The sequence below is a fragment of the Palaemon carinicauda genome, chromosome 8 (genome assembly GCF_036898095.1).
Source record: "Palaemon carinicauda isolate YSFRI2023 chromosome 8, ASM3689809v2, whole genome shotgun sequence".
Taxonomy (NCBI): domain Eukaryota; kingdom Metazoa; phylum Arthropoda; class Malacostraca; order Decapoda; family Palaemonidae; genus Palaemon; species Palaemon carinicauda.
The window spans coordinates 129,979,156-129,998,448 of NC_090732.1; the positions used below are offsets into that span (position 1 = coordinate 129,979,156).

A 19,293-nucleotide genomic window follows, 5' to 3' on the forward strand; every position below is an offset into this window, starting at 1 on the left:
CACCCTCCCCCATTATCCACCACAGATGAAGCAGATGAAATTGCTTATTAACAAGATGAAAATGGCAAAAGGCTATTCAAACATTTACAGCTTTGTTTTGACTGCGATATACGTTATTCTAATAATAACTACCATTTATTTAGTCTGAGTATATTTATCTTGCACTATTTGAAATTTTTTGAAAGAGGATTACACCTTGGAAAAAATTTATCACAAATAATCCAGAATGACATAAGACTTGTGATTATTATAGAGATCTTCTAAAATACAAAGTCTTAAATCCAAAACAATTCCGGTCTGATGAATTCCATAAATGGAATTCTTGACCTGAAATAATAATTATTACCACTATGATCAATCTCCACCTTTTAAATCGGACACCCTTCCCCAACTAATCCGGCATAACAAGGGTTGTGTGTACTGGATGAAGTTAATATGAATACAGTACATATATATTCCATCTATACACCTGCTAACAGAAAAAGCACTAACTTGTTAAATCACTACCCAGATTAAACTCAGAACTATTCTAGTCACATAAGTCAAATGCTGTATACAGTATCAAAACCTTTAGGGCTCACACAGAATATTAGAATAGATTAAGAACATTCAGCAATTCAATATGCCTATCAAAATTTAAACACAATGTACTGTACAGTACTTCTCAATTTATATCAAAATTATGTTCTGAATAGATGTGTAAATACATCAAAACTATCAAGGAGAATTTAACAGCAAAACTGAATTCCTCCTGTAAGCAAATATAGAAAATCTTCAACTTACTTAAATAATGCACACACTGCAATGTCCACTAACAACCACTGCTATAATTCAAAATCTTTTCAAGCATGTTCTTGCTAATATTCCTAAAATATTTCTTATAAATATTCTAACTACTGGAATAAATGGGAAAATACCTTGCCGCTGGCTTCAACTTCAATTCTACAATGCTGCAAAGATACCACAGGTAATTGTACCCTAATATCGCACTCTATTCCTCGTCCAATATTACAACTGGGATTGGCACTTGTTAAGGGGTAGGGAGTACCATCAGTCCCCGATCTCTTCACTACAATGATGTACCCGAGAATTTTCATCTTGAGTAATATTAGGTTAGACAACTAAAAACCTGAAAATAAAGAAATTTAATTCAACTATATAGAATAAACAAGAACAAATACAAGAAAACGGCTTTTTAGGTTAACTACTGTACTCAACAAAATATTTCTAAATAACTGTAATTTGTATTTTTCAAAAAATATACATAATTGGACTTTTGATACGAGTATGATGTTAGCAGAGCTGAAACCACTATTACTTTTTAACAAGGTAAACATAGCTGGTAGCCAGGTGGTGGATAAGTCCCCCCTCATCCAACAGATAGAGCAACCTTCAATTTGACCTTTGGCCTAGGCACTTGCAAAATGGTTGAGGTGGGCCATATAACTTAAAAGGTCTCAGGTTTGAATAGTTATGAAAAACACAAATTACTTTGAATACATTGCAACCACTATTTGAATAGAGATGTCACTTGTCCTGTGAGGGAACTAGATTTCCTACACTACCTGTTGAACAGAAACCAGGACCTGTGAGAATATCCTCAGAGGTAGTGGGGGTAAAGGTCGTCTGGCATTTCCAGACTCTGGCCTTCAGGACCTATGCCATGGACAGATTCTTCTTTGAGGCTAAGTTAGAATCGATGCTTATGAATTCATTAGCCCTCATCCTCGAGTCTGTTCCTCGCACTTCCTCTGGCGAGTATGAGTGTCTAATGGTTTCCTGAAGCCAAAAGGAAATACCATTCCCAGAGATCCATGAATTAGTGAGCCCTCGTCCTTAGTCTGTTCCTTGCACTTCCTCTGGCGAGTATGAGTGTCTGATGGTTTCCCGAAGCCAGAAGGAGATAGCATTCCTAGAGATCCCTGAATGTGTAAGCCTTCGTCCTTAGAGTCTGTTCCTTGCACTTCCTCTGGCGAGTATGAGTGTCTGATGGTTTCCTGAAGCCAGAAGGAACTGTAAGTTTACTTGTGAACGAAGGTTCTGGAGTGGGAGGTGAGACCTTCCGGACTCACCAGTGGTAGCTTATACACCCCCCCCTGGAACCCCCCCAAGCGGCGGCGCGAGCCCTAAACCACGCCCCCTTGGGCGGAGTTACCAGAGACGAGCGGGTTGACTCGGCAATGGAAGTCACATTTTTGAAGTTGTAATAGAACAAAAAATAACACAGAAGTGGTTGAGCTTACCTTGGTAGTGCAAGTTATGAAGGAATTACTGTGAAGGTGCAAATTGTTGGACATAAAGGTCTTTTTACTAGTAAATTCAATCTTCTTGTGCTCTCTTGGTTGATATGAATATTGAAAGATTCCAGTTAGTTTGTTTTCTGTGGAATAATAGTGATTGTATGTGTGTGTTCTTGTATATAGCCTACTCTGTTGAATTATGAAGTTGTTAGAATATTCCCTCCTAAGTACTGTACATGGTCTCCTCGGCTCACGGGGGAAGGGTTGGAGGGTGACCCAGACTTTGAGTCCGGAAGGTCTCACCTCCCACTCCAGAACCTTCGATCACAAGTAAACTTACAGTTCTGGAGAGGGAGGTCTCAACCTTCCGGACTCACCAGTGGTAGCTAGGCAGATGCTTCAGGGGGCTTGAAGATGAAGTCCAGCGACCACAGCATCGAAAGCTCCCTGTAAGCCGAGGAGAGCATAGTAAGAGCTGAAGACAGAGTCGCTTCTCCAATTCATTCTGGACATGATTTCTTGTATCGATACTCCATTGTATAGCAGTCTTGATGAAGCTTGCCCCCTTATAGAGCGAAAATTCGTTGACTGTTTAGTTGCATTTGGGTCGGCTCTGAAAATGCACTCCCTAAAAAGTTGTCTCATTTTTTGTAGAGACATTATCTTGAAGTGTTCATCTAGCCATATGTGGTCTTTCCTGTCTATGTTTCTTTCCATACAGACTTTGTTGGTGTATTCCAAATAGAAGTTCAATTGTCTGACTGGACATATTTTTGGTCTGTTAGGAAGCTTCCTAAAGCTGATCTCTATTGGCGTGTAGCTGTTCTTTTGGTTTTTGGCCATGAAGGAAGGGTGGTTCCGTAAGACAATGTGTTCTGGGGTGAAGGTGCTCCTGGAAATGCTGAGATTGTTAAATTGATTAGCTCTTAAAGGGCAAGCTAAGGCTACTAGGAACAAGGTTTTCTGTGTCAGTAGTAAGGTAGAGTTATCTTTCGTGGTGTTGAGAAATGAAATTACTTTGTCTAGATCCCAGCCAGGGAACTGGTGAGAATTCCTAGGTTTCCTTCTATTAACTCCCGATATCATTGCTTTGACATATTTGTCCTCTGCAAGACAGTAACCTGGGAAATAGCCTGACAAGATAGGACCTAAAGCTGCTCTGTAGCTCTTCAGGGTGTTGTAAGACAGACCCTTGTCTATAAGGTGATTGAAAAATAAAATAATTGCTAACAGGGGAAATTTGTTGTCTCTTCCATACTCCTTGTGAATGAAACTTTTAAAAATGTTGTATAGGTTTTCATACTTGTGTAAGGAGCTGTCCCTCAAGCTGACAGCAATTTTGGAGCAAACCTCAGGAGGAAAGACGTTAGGGAGCTGATCCTTTAAATTTTGAAGGCGATCAAAGTTGATTGGAGCTTTGCTGAGGGTGAGATACAATCCTTGAGAACTATCTGGTAGTCTTCGATCTTCACAATATATCGTTTGTGCTGCTTCGCGACTGACTTCACTAATGGAATCCATGGTTCCGTCCCCTGCGATATGGTGCAGAAAAGCATATTATTATTGCATTCTTTATTGATTTTAAAAGCTACTTTGTGTAGTAAGAATCCTGGTGGAAAGGCATAGAGGGGTGTTGATCCCTTCCAGCTAATCGTAAGTGCATTATTGCTGATGGCTTTTTGATTTGGAAGAGATGAACAAAACTTTTTGCACTTAGTATTGAAGCCATTTGAGAACAGATCTATTTCTGGGGTGAAATTGAAGTCAGAGCAGATTAAGGAGAATAGACTGTCACTGAGGGAAGTTTCTGTGTGAATGGAACCCAGGTCCCTGGAAAGTGAGTCTGCGATGGTGTTACTTACTCCCCTGATCCATCTGGAATTTATCTGTATGTTGTGATCCTTCATGGTACTAAGTATTTTCCTGACTAGTTCATGGGCTAACTTGTTTCTGATACTACCCTGTTTCTTTATCCAACAATTAGTAACCTTTGAATTAACATGTATTAAGACTACCTTGTTGTATAACCTTGTGATGAAGTGTTCCAAAGAATAGAAGCAAGCTAATAACTCTCTTACATTGATGTGAAGGGATGATTCTCCATTTGTCCAAGTGCCATTTATTGAGAGCATATTACCCGCTGTTACTAATGCACCTCCCCAACCCTGGTTGGAAGCGTCAGTGAAAAGTTCTGCATCTATCTGTGGTTTTGGAATGTTAATCTCTCTGTACATTTGTCTCTGTTCCCATGGCTTTAGGTATTTTTTGAAGGTGTGGGGAATGATTTTGTACCCTGAATTAAAATAACTGTGGTACCTGTGGAGATATTTAAGATGGAATCTTCCCAAGCTTGTATAGGATGCACTAAAATTTAAAGCTCCGATTAACATTTGATAGGAATGCAGGTCGGATTTAACAGAGTTGGAGAAAGCTTTGGCCAATTCGACACACTTCTCTATGTTTTTCCCACTGGGATTCATAGTTTTCTTAATCATATTGTAATGCACTCCTAAAAATTCAATTCTTTGAGTCGGTTCAATTGTAGATTTTTTAAGTGAGATATTCCATCCTAAGTCTGACAAGATCTTAATGACTAGCTGAATGTGATTTTTACATTTTACATAATCTTTTGCTAATATGAGAATGTCATCAAGATAGTTGAATATTAAGATGTTATATGAAGTTCTAATATACTTGATCACTGTGTACATTATTTTTGAAAAAATATAAGGTGCTGTCTTTAGTCCAAAGGGTATCACAGTCCATTTGAACTTCCTTTTACCTAGTTTGAAGGTTAGAAATTTCTGGCTACTTGCATGTAATGGAATGTGCCAATAAGCATCTTTTAAATCTAGTTTGCAGGCCCAAGAGTTTAGATGTAGATAGGGAGATATAGTATTGGCCTTGAGCATGGTAAAAGAAGGTTTTTTAATCATGGTGTTGAGCACTTTCATGTCAAAGATTAGTCGTACTGTTCCATCTGGTTTGAATTTATAAAATATGTGGTTGGAGTAGTAAAAGGAAGTTCTGGGGATCTGCTCTATGACACCTAGTTTTAGCAGTCTGTCACATTCACTTTCCAATATTTTACGCTTGTTAATTGAATAAAATCTATCTTTACCTGTTCTTTTTAATGACCTCTGGGCTTTAAGTTTATTATTAAACGGAATTCTCACCCCTTCATTGATAATTTTACAAGCAAAAGAGGCATTAGGAAGCTTTCTCCAACTATCAATATTCATCAATAATGACTTACCTATCCTATTCTCTGGGGGGCTCTGGGAGGAGTTATTCATTGGTTTTGAGGCCAAAGGCGAGGTCTCTTTACTAATATCTTGATTTATAGCATTTGGCCCAATGTCATGATGGTCTGGTGCGGAGCAAAGCTCGTTATTATCTGGTGCTGAGCAAAGCTCGTAATTAACTGGTGCTGAGCAAAGCTCGTAATTAACTGGTGCTGAGCAAAGCTCGTAATTAACTGGTGCTGAGCAAAGCTCATTAACTGGTGCTGAGCAAAGCTCATTATTAACTGGTGCAGAGTAAACATCGTTATCAACTGGTGCATAGAATACTGGTGCTGAAAAAATTTCTCTTTGAACTGGTGCGGAGCATGGCTCAATTTCTAGGGTCTTTCTTTTCTCTGGCTCCTGAACTATTAGCTTGTCCATTTTGTGACCTCCCCCCCCTGTACCCACCTCGCCTATTACCTCTTCTAAATGGCTGAGACTTGAATCTAAAGTTAGGGTTACCTTTGAGGAAACTGAACCTTCTTCCCTGAAATCTGCCCCCGAAGTTGAATTTCCTACCCCTGAAGTTTGCTGCCCCTCCTCTGAGGAGGGGACCTTTGTGAAAGCAGGCAGCAATGGCTGATTTTTGGTCTTCAGTTAAATTCCAAACTTCTTTAATGTCTGCTTTGATTATAAGATCTCTTACTTCTTCCTTGAGGTATCTAGGAAGTGCTCTGCTTCTGAAATTTCTTATCAAATTTTGTATGAGGTCTATGCTCCTCCTTAGGGGACCAATAATAATTTTGGACAAAAAATCAATGTCATTTACTTTGGAGGGGTATACAATGTGTGCCAGTGCTGCATGCCCTTGAAAGGCAGAAATACTCATTTTAATATTTTCAATGTCATAAAAAAATTTTCTCTTATAACTGTCATCAAATACCTTACCTTCAGGCCAGAAATTCAACTTTGGAGTATTAATTAATTTAAAAAAGTCTGAGAACTCCTTATTTTGACTACTAACAAAGAATTTATCCCGGTTATCACTATGGCCTTCACTGAAAGTTAATGCTACTAGTGAATTATTCAATTGAATTTTCCCTTCTCTATGAAAAGATGGTTCAGCTTTGAAATTGGTGGAAATATATGAAGGAATGGGTTTATTGAATGTAAGAAGGTTGAAATCTTCGTAATCACTTTCGTCTCCATTATTATAAAAGGAAAAGAGGTCTAAATTTGCACTTTCAGGTAATTCAGGTGATCGTCTTGAGCGCTTAGTAGGAGGGGGAGCCTCATTCTTCTTAGCAGGTGAACCACTTCTGCCGAGATGAATGTTTAATATCAGTGATTTATTTACCATAGAATAATTGAAATTTTGTTCAACAGGTATAGTAAATATGGACAGCAGCGGACCTAGAAGGCTGAAGTCAGGCAATGGGGTTCACGACTCAAATAGCCCTCTTAGGTTAATTCAGTGCCATATTTAAGTGAATGATAAGTTTTAAATCTGTTATTATTAATAAACTAGACCTGCCTCAAATGTAACCCTTATCAGATAGCCCCCCAGGGCCTAGGCTAATGTCGATAGGTTTAAAGCGAGAAATGTAAGCTCGAACTTACCTGTAGTCCAGCCTACTGCCTATTAAGCGCGTGCTTTTAAAGTGTCAGGCAAGCAATTTGTTTTGTGTGCTTAATTATAATTTTGTAATATATAAAAATTGGAGTATTTAGTTTGTTTATACCGATTAATCGTGTAGTAATCATGCACATGCTTTGCTTAAGCTACTTACGCTATGTTCGGAAGTGCCTGCTCTAAGCATTCAAATCATAACAAGCTTACGTATGGGGGCCGCCATTTGCATTTGTGACGTCATTAGTCTAAATCAGCTGCTTTCCATATGACATTTTCGTTGTAAATAGAATTAAAAACCTTACCTTTTCTGGATGATTTGCATAAGAGTTTGATTCTGTTGTAGTAACATATTTACGATATCAGAATTAGAAGGCATATCGCTATCTGCAGTCGATTGTGTGCGTTTTTCGTTACTGATTACGTTCTCCTCTCCGCTGGAGTCTTCGCTAAGCCGATGCACCTCCGCGGAGGTAAGAATTTGCCTAGACATAATTAAGCCGTGGGCTGAGATATTACTCTGGTTGCTGAGTGCAGAATAATGAAAATCAGCAAATGTTGGGAGCAGCGGGAGGGAAAAAGAGGAGAACGTTCTGTGCCGAAGTCAACTTCAGAAATGTGACTTCCATTGCCGAGTCAACCCGCTCGTCTCTGGTAACTCCGCCCAAGGGGGCGTGGTTTAGGGCTCGCGCCGCCGCTTGGGGGGGTTCCAGGGGGGGGTGTATAAGCTACCACTGGTGAGTCCGGAAGGTTGAGACCTCCCTCTCCAGAAATAGCATTCCTAGAGATCCATGAATTTGTGAGCCCTCGTCCTTAAGCGGGGTTTACACAGGCGAGCAGCTCGTCGAGCCTGGCTCGACAACCCTGTGTTTGAATTGATGTTCGAGCGTGTAAACGGGCTATTTGGTTGTCGAGCGCGCTCGCCGAACGGCTCGATGAAAGTCAGGCTCATCTTGACTTTTGTGGGCGGAGCTACATTGTTTGACGAACGGTGTGAACGGGTGTCGAGCATCGAACCTCAGTTGTTATTCAAACCTGCTAGAGGAAACATCATTAAAGAAATGAATTATGGCTGCCATTAATGAAAGCAAGAATGAGAGGGAAGTCGTACTTGATTTCATACATGCATATCGGGCTCATCCAGCTTTAGGGAAAGTTAAATCAAAAGACTATTCCAATAAAGTAGCCACAAACAAAGGAATAGCGGCTCTGCATGAAATATTGAAAGAACTCGAGCCTGACAGCATACGAGACGCCATGACGAAGAAAATAAATTTTTCCTGATGCTAAATAGCGTAAAGGGACACTCAGTCTTTCATGTGGAGTTATGGCCTTCCTCATAGTTGTATCTTCATAAGTAATCAAAGGGCTGAAACAATTCAGTAGATCAATATACGTGTCTTCATCCATACGCAAATAATTGCGCCAGTCATCTGGCTCTAATTTTTGACGTTGTTACTGTTTTTAGAATGATTTATTGTTAATTTATTCTCATCATTTATTTATTTCCTTATTTCCTTTCCTCACTGGGCTATTTTCCCTATTGGAGCCCTTGGCCTTATAGCATCTTGCTTTTCCAAGTAGGGTTGTAGCTTGGCTAGTAATAATAATAATAATAATAATAATAATAATAAGCAAGTTGGTGTTTGAAAATTTCTCTCTTTTTAGTAGCTAGTCCTACGTCCACTTTGATCTTTTTTTCCTGCTTAGTGCCACTGCTAAAGCAATGGCTATCAAATCGTCCTGGTCGAGAGACATGTTGACGTTGTTTTAGCACGAGGCACACTGAGGTTCGATGTACTATCTGAAAGCTCTTCGAGCCGTTTTACAAGTAGGTTCGACAACCGGGCTCGGCCGTGTAAACCCGCCTTTAGAGTCCGTTCCTTGAACTTCCTCTGGCGATTAGGTGTGTCTGATGGCTTCCTGAAGCCAGAAGGAAATAGCATCCCTAACGATCCATTAATTCGTGAGCCCTCGTCCTTGAGTCCATTCCTTATACTTCCTATGGGGAGTAGGAGCCTCTGATGGTTTCTCGAAGCTAGAAGGAAATACTGTAGCATTACTAGAGATCCATGAATTTGTGAGCCCTCGTCCTTAAGAGTCCGTTCCTTGCACTTCCTCTGGGAGTAGAAGTGTCTAATGGTTTTCCAATGACAGAAGGAAATAGCAATCATAAAGATCCATTAATTAGTGAGCCCTCATCCTTGAGTCCGTTTCTTGCACTGGGAGTAGAAGTGTCTGATGGTTTCCCGAAGCCAGAAGGAAATACCGTACTGTAGCATTACTAGAGATCCATGAATATGTGAACCCTCATTCTTCAGTCTGTTCCTTGCACTTCTCAGGAGAGTAGGAGTGTCTAATGGTTTTCCGATGTCAGAAGGAAATAGCATTCCTAGAGATCCGTTTCTTTACGTTACCAGAACTCAGAGAGTCTGGTAATCAGGTCTGAAGTGTTGAGTTCTTTAAATGTAGTGTCACAACGCCCTGTAAGAACGAAGAAGCAGGTTGTCTTGATCGCTAGTCATTTCTTCAAGAGAGGAGATGGACAACTAACAAAAACGAGACCTACTTCCAACCCTCATGTATGGAAATGCCATGTAACCCACTCATCCTCTTCATTGATGCTGGGGAAAGCAATACAGTCTATAGGGTCAGATTACAGCCTGATGCCTCCTTCAAGAGAGATTTTAGGGACTCTCTTTAAAAATCTAAGGACTTTCATGATGTCCCATTCAGGTTAAAGTTGCTTCTGGAGAAAAAAAAAAAAAAAAAAAAAAAAAAAAAAAAAAAAAAAAAAAAAAAAAAAAAAAAACCACCAGTTCAAAGATCCTGAATAGGATGGACAGTTCCCATGATAAGGAAATGCCCAAGCTCTTCAGTCTTAGAACTAGCTGAGGGTCGAGCGACAGCCGTTTACTGCAGTAATTAAGAGGTGCTTCTCTCGACAGAGAAACACAAGAAAGTCAGGATTTATTTGCAGGGGCTTCAACCAGAGAATATCCTGTCTACAACACCTATCACAGAAAATGGCCCATTTTCCTTAGTAGACTGCTAAACAGGATCTACACTGGTATCCAGAGATCTCCCTTGTACTGCCTTGCGAAAAACCTTTCGCTCAAGGGAGATGCTGGATTACTGTCAAGGGTGAATACACAGGGGCTCAAGAGATGTGGAATCTCTGCAGGTGAGGCTTGCCCATCAGGGTAGTTCTCTGGGTACCTCGACAAAGACCATCAGCAGATCGGGGAACCATTTGGCTTATGACTATTTGGGAGCCACTAGGGTCTTTCTGATGTTCAGTCTCCAACACTCTTGATGACCCCAAAAAATCAGGCAGAATGGCAGAGAAGCATAAGTATCATGATTATTCCAGGGATGTTGGAATGCATCCTTCATCGCTGCTGTCTGGTCTGGAACTTGAGAACAATATACTGGAAGCTTCTAATTCAGATAGATTACAAAAAAGTTGATCAATAGGAAACCCGAAAGGGCATGACGCTTTACTGCTACAACTGGTACTTCATCCTTCTCTTGGGCTCGAGACATGACTTCTTCCAATCAATAACGATCCTCAGATCATTGCAAAATGTTGAGCGACCTTATTTAAGACAAGGAACAGCCAAACTTTAAGATACCTCAAAAGATAAATCCCTTTTGAATGGGTCCAAGCGGACTAACATGAACACTCGAGTGAACATCTGCAGCACAGTAGATGGTCCGAAACACTTGACTTTGAACCAATGCATCACTGCGTCGAGGACAAAGAGGATGTAATTCCTGAATGATTGATGGACGAGTGTCTGAATATAATCCCCCTTTAGATCAACAGAATGTTAAAAGTCCCCTCCCCTGATGCAGCATGGACTGTGCTTGTCTCCATCTTGAGCGGAGTCTGTAGAACAAATTTACTCACAGGACAGAGGTCAAGAATTGGTCTCCAACCTCAGGTCAATTTCTACCCCGGGAGCAGCACTGTATAAGCCAGACCTGTCTTGGAAACCTTTTAGCATGTTACAATCCTAGATTGGCGAAATTTCTACCACAAGCACCAGAGCTTTTGGCAATTGTGGAGGACATGTCTAAAACATCACTGGAACTCGCGCCCATTTTTTTGTTCTGTCATTTCCCCGTTGGCAAATGGCTCACCAAACATCCCCAACTTGAGGCATATAGAGGGAATCGCCAGTCTCAAAATCGCCTTCCTCCTTTTCTAGCTCGACCAGAACAAGGTTAAAAGGGAACTGGAGTGGGCTTGGATTTTGGCATGATCATTTGCTTCTCCAATGTTGGTCTCAGAGTAGATGAAGTTGCCTTGACGTCCTATTGCGGGAACATGGACACCGAGTCCAGCTCTAAGGAATTTTGTAACAAAAGGACCTTACATTGCACAAAACTTGAAAAACTGCCAGCGCATGCATCTCTCCATTTCATGACCCTGTTTAGCCCCTATCACCTAAGGGGATGCCGACTCCATCAACGTTCACCCCGCCCAGTCCGCCTTCCATGCGATGATTAAAAACCTACTGCCAAGACAAAAGAACAGTACTGTAAAACAAGCTTTTTACCTGGTAAATATTGTGACTCATCAGTCATAGAAAGAAGACGCTCTCTTCCTTGTATAACTCATTATTTAGTCAAAAGGATGACTTGACGAGTCACCTGTAACACAGGATATACAAACATAAGTAATAGAAAATACAAACATAAGTAAAGAATAAACCGAGGTAAATAACATATCTATCTAGTTAGCTGACTGGCTCACTGAATATACGGCTACTTTAGCGCAACAGATAATCAGATCTGTAAATTTCTTCTTCAGACGTGGGCAACCACTCCCAACCAATGGTTAACCGACGACGGACGACCCGTCCATATAATGGATGCATTAATTGCCATTAACTAGCGAGCGTCTATATTGTGGATGCATTTTTTTACATCCTTTCTCCCTCAAACGTATGCCTTTAGCTGCGCCTTCTATTGACGTCACAGGCTACTTTAACCAACCAGTGATCATTTACAAAGCAAAGTTGCCAGAAATATGACAAATTCGAAGATAATTTGTATTTTTCCTAACCATACAAACCTTAGCTATTTACAAAGGGTTATTACTTTTAGCGTAGCTGAAATGGCGAGCCATTAGAATTTAACGAGGGTGTATTACCCCCGCGCTAGTTAGCGGGGGGGTAGGGGAGTGGTAGCTAGCTACCCCTCCTCCCTCTCACACACAGGTGAATACTCACTTTCACTTAGAGGTAGGACTTGTCTTGGGGGACAGGGCTGGCGGGCAAATATGTGTAAATAGCTAAGGTTTGTATGGTTAGGAAAAATACAAATTATCTTCGAATTTGTCATTTGTTCCGTAACCGAAATACAAACCACGCTATTTACAAAGGGTGACTTATCCCTTAGGAAGGGTGGAAAGTCCCCAGCCATACTGGCTTTGGCTTTACCCGGGGACTCAGAATCCGAGTGAGTCGCACTCGAGAAAAGGAGTCCCTGCACCTCACAAGTTCCTTGCACCGCAAGGAACCATGTGGCCTACGTAAGCTTGTGTGTGAAGGAAGAAGTGTGACCCGTCTTAGGCAGTTGACCTGGAGTTCCAGAAGGAACTCTGGGTTAAGACGTTCCCAATACCACCTCGTCAGGGTATGGGGGACGCGACAGTATTGACTCAATACTCGGAACACAAGGAAGCATGGTTTACCTGCAGAGGTTCGAGGTCAGCTATGCAGAGACCAGGATGCTGCTTCCCTGTAGAGGGGATGATGAAGAAAGAAGTAAGGGCCAGACATACTTCTTTCGTTCATGCAGACTAAAACCTGATAACAATGCTCTCAACCTTCTGCTACCTGTCCAAAAAGGAGCCTGAGGTTAGACCAGCTGTTGTGTAGCCACCACAGAGCGATAGAAAACGTATCGAGACTCCTGTGGGTCACGCCCTGCAGGAAGCGGGCTGCGAAGGTCATCAGACGCTTCCGGACTCCAGCTTGTAGCACCTGCGTCACAGAGTAGTATTACTCGAAGGCGAGGGACGTTGCGATGTATCCAACATCGTGCTGTAGGGCGACGTGACGGGGGAGGGTCTGAAGACAGGTCGAGATGAATGTCCTTGAGTCCGGGCTGAAGAGGTATACTGGTGACTCTCCCCCCATGTCCTCCTTGTGTTCCCAAATCGGCTGCAACTGGGGCCAAACTGCAGCTGTTCCCAGCGCTAACCTCTCGATTCCTGTACTGGCAAGAAAGAGAAGGTCTTGGGACATCAGACACAGAATGGAGACTCAAAATCTTGAATGAATCGGACCGAAGGGTCGGGACCCTCAGATTCTGAGTCTAGCCAACAACTCAGGAGCGAGCCTGAATGTTGCCTTCCCCTCTTCCTTAGAAAGGGGGGGAGTAGTAAGAGACCAAGAAGATTGCTTACACACTGGCCGTGGCCAGAGTGAGCAGAAGACCCAGGGCGGAATACAATCCGAGGCCTGTCGTAAAAGGGTCTTGAGAAGATCTCTTAAAGGACTAAAAGTCAGAGCCATGCTCCAAGTTGGAGGTCTTCCTCCGACTAGGGCAGGGACGATCGTAGCTTCGCATGAGCGAGGATAGATCCAGCGGGCAGGAAAAAGTTATTCCTTTAAGCCTGAAGGTCAGGGAAAGGCTGAGCGACAGGCTTCATTGCCAAGAGCGGAAAGGAGTTTCCTCCCGCCGAAAGGCAATAAGACCGTTATTGCTGGAGAAGAGGCCTCACGGGAAGAGGTATATCTCCCACGGCACCAACCACCTTAGACTCTTCACTTTGCCTGGGAGACCCCTGTGGATGACTATCGCAGATGACGCGACCTCCGTACCGCGACTGTAGCGGGTTGTCTCTTCTAGAGGAGGAAGCGTAGTGTCTCCAGGCATGAAGCCGAAGCGACGCCCCGGTTCGGGAGAGATGTCGCAGTGTGGTTGCTTGAGTAGTCTGCGCCGTGGGAGAAGCTCTCCCGGGAGTTCCGTCAGGGGAAGCAGAGGGTCCAGAAACCGTTCTGCACATAGTCCCAGTGGAGCTCTCCCATTGAAAGGTTGACAGACAACCTGGTTTTGTTGAGACCCATTGTCCGCAGACAAAAAGGAGGGAAGACGCAGGCGTCGAAGTTGTCCCACCATCACCGGAATGCATCTTGCCAGAGTCTCGGGGTCTGAGACTGGGGGGAAAACTAGCGGAAGCTTGAGGTTCCAAGCTGTCGCGATCAGGTCCCCCAGACCAGCACTTGCTGGTTACCCAAGGTCAAAGACCCCTAGGTACACTCTCTCTATGAGGCTCTGCTCGGATAGTCTGAGAGAAACATTCCCCTGCCTGGAATGAGAGAGCCGATGGTGGAATTGAGAGAATCTCAATCATCCCGATATCTCTACTGCAAGATGTGAAGGTGTGAAAATGCGTCCCCTGCTGGTTAGCATGAAGTCGACACGCAACGGGGCGACTTGGCAGGAGCGGTAGGATCTGAAGAGGGGCCAGACTAAGGCCCTTAAGCCTGCCTGAATGATGGAGAGGTATCCTTCAGGTCTTGACCATAGGCCTGGACCGGAACATGCCCCCCCCCCTTTCCTTTGACGAGTCCGAGAACCGCATCAAGAATGTGGGGAAAGGACGAGAATATCCACTATCATCAAGAGGCTCCATAGGTCAACACCCATTGCAGGTTTAATAGTTCCGCTGGTCCCATAGGGCCAGGGAGTCCGGTTAAACATTGCCTGAAGCCACCGGAACTTGGATCGCCCCACATGGAACTTATCCTGAGGCGACCGTTCGGACTATAAACGGGTCAATGAGGAAAGAAGAACTAGGAAACGTTCCAAGGTAGGGCTGAAAACTCTGCTTGACTGAGAACAGGTACTGCGACTCTCCTCAGTCTTGCCACGGTGAACCGAAAGGAAGGCTCGGAGGATGTGGTAACAGAATCTGGCGTCCCCAGGTGGTCACCCATCCAAGTACCGACGTTGCTTAACCTCGCTGGACGGACGAGAAGCGGGGTTTCCAACGTGGTAAGGCGGTTGACTCAATATCATGGCCAGATACTCCAGATGTTGAGGCAGAGGAAGAGAAGGCTCCAAGCAAAATACCATGAGCCCACACTCATGGTCAGCATTCGGAAGCTTTTCCCGGCGCTGAAGAAGGTCGAAACCAGAGCCTACCGGAGTTGACCAGCCCTCCAAACAGCAGAGGAGGCGGAAGTCTGCACCTGAGCGGCCAAGAGGAAGGCAGGGAGAGTTCTCTGGGGAACCAAACCTGCTATGCCACGGCGGGATAGCCACACTGCATCGTAAGCAGGAATACTTGCAGTTTAGGCTGAATTCGACGAGCACCCTGGAAGATGGATGGAATGGAAACTGAAAGTACCCGTCCTTCCGATCCAGGGTTAAAGGAGTCCTGTCGCCTCGTTACCAGTCTGATCGATTCTGCTGGTCTACGCTGGCCGAAGTTTGTTCGACAAACTTGATCAGGGCTGAGAGGTCGACTATGGACATCCCCTCTCAGATCCTTCCTTACAAGAAAGGATCGACTGAGGGGGCCGGGGGTGAAGCCGTCGATGATCCTAAGGAAGACCTTCGCCTAAGGTATGGATCATTCTGCCCAACCGGGCAACTCTGCTGATGCTATGGCATAGAGGTTCAGAGACACTGAATTCGCTGACAGAGACGGCAGGCGCGATATCCTTGGCTACTCACAGAGATTGTGCGGGAATGGGCATCGGGAAGCTGTCATTCGGATGAGTAACCTTAAGCATCCTCCCAGCGAAAAAACCTGCAATCCTAGAGTTCGTGAACTCCTTTTAGGACTATGCCCCCCCGGGGGAGTCTCCCGTGCCATCTGTTCCTGACAGGAGGAAACTGCAATTGGACACCTTGTCCCAGTTGTCGTAGCCGATAACTTAGGCCGACGTGGTTGAAAGAAAAGGGAGCTGGAGCCCTGCAGAGTCTGGAAGAAAGCGCCTTGGAGGAGTGAAACCGGAAGTCGATTTACTCCGCACAGCAGATGTTTAAGTCTCTGTCCTTGGGCAAAGACAAAACTCTTCTCAAGGATGGAAGGGTGTCTGAGGTCGTTGACCTCCACAGATGAGACACCCGAAGGAAGCCTTCAGTCAGTGCGTCCAGATGGTACAACATCGAGCTTGTCCGCAAGTAGATACTTAACGACGAAAGGCCAAGGTGCCTGAGCTCGAGAGGAGGAAAGTACCCTTGATCTTCCTGTAACTTCCTTGAACCAAACCTCGGGCCGTAACCGAGGAGGGAAAGAACCTGGTAAGCTCCCAGAGGAAGAGGTAAGCAGTCACCCCTTGTCCGATGGAGAAATCTTCAACGGAAAGCCCCCCCGCCAAAAATCCTTCCAGGGCGGGAGAAGGAGAGAGTACTCGTGCAGGAGAGGGGACCCTCGAGACCGACCTCTTGGGAACCAACTTCGCCCTGGGGGAAGTCACCACGAAGTCCACTCCTCTCTTTCTCTTCAGCGTAGGAGAGACAGCCGCTGGTTTGTTACCCTGGCCGGTGAGTGCTGGTTTCATAAACCTCATTAACGCCCGTGCCAGCGGATCAAACCATGTCTGCTGCTCCAAGGACACAGAGTCCGAAATCCTCGCTAAGGTGAAAGGGATCGGGCGATCCTTTGGAGAGGACACGACGGTTCCTGCCTGAAAGAAGGTGGGAAGAATGCTGTACTGACCTGTCTTCGTCCTGCACTACCAACCTGTGCTTGGATGGAGGTGATCCCGAGTGCCGCCTAGGAGCACGCGTCCCTGCTGCTACCACCGGCTGTGGAATTCGCCGCGAACTATGGTCGCGCGAGGGCGAACGGTCGCGCAAAGGCGAATGGTTGCGCGGGCGCACAGGCGAGTGGTCGCGCAGTCGCGAGGGCGCGCAGGCGAGCGATCGCGCGGGCGCGCAGGCGAATGGGCGTGACGGCGAGGGATCGTGCTGCCGCGTAGGTGAAGAAGATCGCTGGCGGTAAGCGATGGCGAGCAGCATGTGTAGGTGAATGATCGCGTGATAGGGTGCGATGGTGATCAGCATCCGCAAGAGGGCGAGCGTTCAGGGTTGTGCGATGAGGAGCAGCATGCGTAAGCGGGCAATCGTGCAGGGTTGTGCGATGGCGAGCAGCATGCGCAGGTGAATGATCGCGTGAAAGGGTGCGATGGTGATCAGCATCCGCAAGAGGGCGATCGTTCAGGGTTGTGCGATGAGGAGCAGCATGCGTAAGCGGGCAATCGTTCAGGGTTGTGCGATGGCGAGCAGCATGCGCAGGTGAATGATCGCGTGAAAGGGTGCGATGGTGATCAGCATCCGCAAGAGGGCGATCGTTCAGGGTTGTGCGATGAGGAGCAGCATGCGTAAGCGGGCAATCGTTCAGGGTTGTGCGATGGCGAGCAGCATGCGCTGGTGAATGATCGCGTGAAAGGGTGCGATGGTGCTCAGCATCCGCAGTTGAGGGTCGCGCGATGGCGATCAGCATCCGCAGTTGAGGGTCGCGCGATGGCGATCAGCATCCGCAGTTGAGGGTCGCGCGATGGCGATCAGCATCCGCAGTTGAGGGTCGCGCGATGGCGATCAGCATCCGCAGTTGAGGGTCGCGCGATGGCGATCAGCATCCGCAGTTGAGGGTCGCGCGATGGCGATCAGCATCCGCAGTTGAGGGTCGCGCGATGGCGATCAGCATCCGCAGTTGAGGGTCGCGCGATGGCGATCAGCATCCGCAGTTGAGGGTCGCGCGATGGCGATCAGCATCCGCAGTTGAGGGTCGCGCGATGGCGATCAGCATCCGCAGTTGAGGGTCGCGCGATGGCGATCAGCATCCGCAGTTGAGGGTCGCGCGATGGCGATCAGCAGTTGAGCTAGTAGCTGGCGAACCATGTTCCTTCAGAAGTGTTGGAGAACGTTGGCGTGCCAGCTGTAACACACGTGGGCGATCCGGAGATCGCTGGCGAGCTGATGATCGCTGACGAGCTGACGATCGCTGGCGAGCTGATGATCGCTGACGAGCTGATGATCGCTGACGAGCAGAAGGCTACGCGTGGAAGCCTGCGCAAAGAAGAAGAGTCCTTGACCCCAACCTGAACCGAAGTTCTAGATCGCGAGGGCGAACGTGGGCGCACAGGGCACGTAACAGGAACCGCAGGGAAGATCATCTTGAAAGCGCTGACGAACAGGAGAGCGCTGACGAACAGAAGGGCGCGCAGGGAAACCCTGACACGCAAGGGAAGAACCCCCGTGGGGGCAACCCTTTGCCCCGAAGGGATCGTTGTCCGCCGGGAGACTGATGTCCGTCGGAAGACCGCTGTCCGTCGGGAAGACCGTTGCCCGTCGGAAGACGAGATTAGACTGCTGTCCATCTGCACCAAGACGGAAGATCGAGAAAAAGAAGTTGTAGGCTGCAAACGGAGATTCAAAAAGGCGCCTCAAGCACCCTTATAGGGAGATGAGAGGCCCTTACGACGAGGCGGACGGAGGGCCTTACGGCGAGGGAGGCCAACAGCAACAGCAACAGAAGAAACCTCCGAAGAGGAGTCTCTATGAGTGTACTCTCTCGCGAACGAAAGAGAAACACTTCGTGGAAGAGACTGGTCAGCCAGTGACCTAAAAGGGGCAATCCTCCGAAGAGGAGCTCCTGCAGTTGCCCAGCCCCTTGAGCGAAACTGCAGGTGCGACCGCTCAGCACCAAGAGCATAGTCGCACGAAAAAAAGGCAAGAGAAGAACCCCCCAAAAGAGGAAAAGCTCAAGCCTGGACAGGAAAAAAACTTCCCTCGGAAGGAAAGTTATCCGCCCAAGGAGGCAAGCCTCCTGACTGTTCTAAAATGAACTGGAGAGCTGTCCGTCGACACGGGAGTACTACCAGTAGAAGGAGACACGCCCCTGACGACAATACAAGGGGGGAGGCAGCAACAGCCGAATCCCCAGGACTCAACCAGACAGCTCACACCGTTGCTATATTACAGAAACGAACTAGATCGGTAACTGTAAAAAAATAAAACAAATAATATTAGTACACATTCATTCCCCCGGGAAGGCTCCGAAGAGGAATCCCGAGGAAAAGGAACAAGAATTACACAACAGGCACGTGCCCTCACAACCACTTACACTCGCGGAAGGAGAGCTGTAACCAAAACAGAATTATAACAATTATAATTATGTAACTATGTAATTATGTAATTTAAAAATGAATGAACACTAAAG

The 19,293-nt window shown here is 45.7% G+C and overlaps 1 protein-coding gene across 2 annotated transcripts in view; it reads right to left on the minus strand.

Moving 5' to 3' along the window:
* LOC137645917 (proliferation marker protein Ki-67-like) overlaps positions 1-19,293 on the minus strand; it is a 78,726-nt gene that overhangs the window by 54,948 nt on the left and 4,485 nt on the right. For both annotated transcript variants that reach the window (XM_068378963.1, XM_068378964.1), the window contains exon 2: positions 918-1,129. In XM_068378963.1, coding sequence (XP_068235064.1) covers positions 918-1,097 — 180 coding nt within the window. In that variant the 5' untranslated portion in view covers positions 1,098-1,129. The remainder of the gene's footprint in view (positions 1-917; positions 1,130-19,293) is intronic.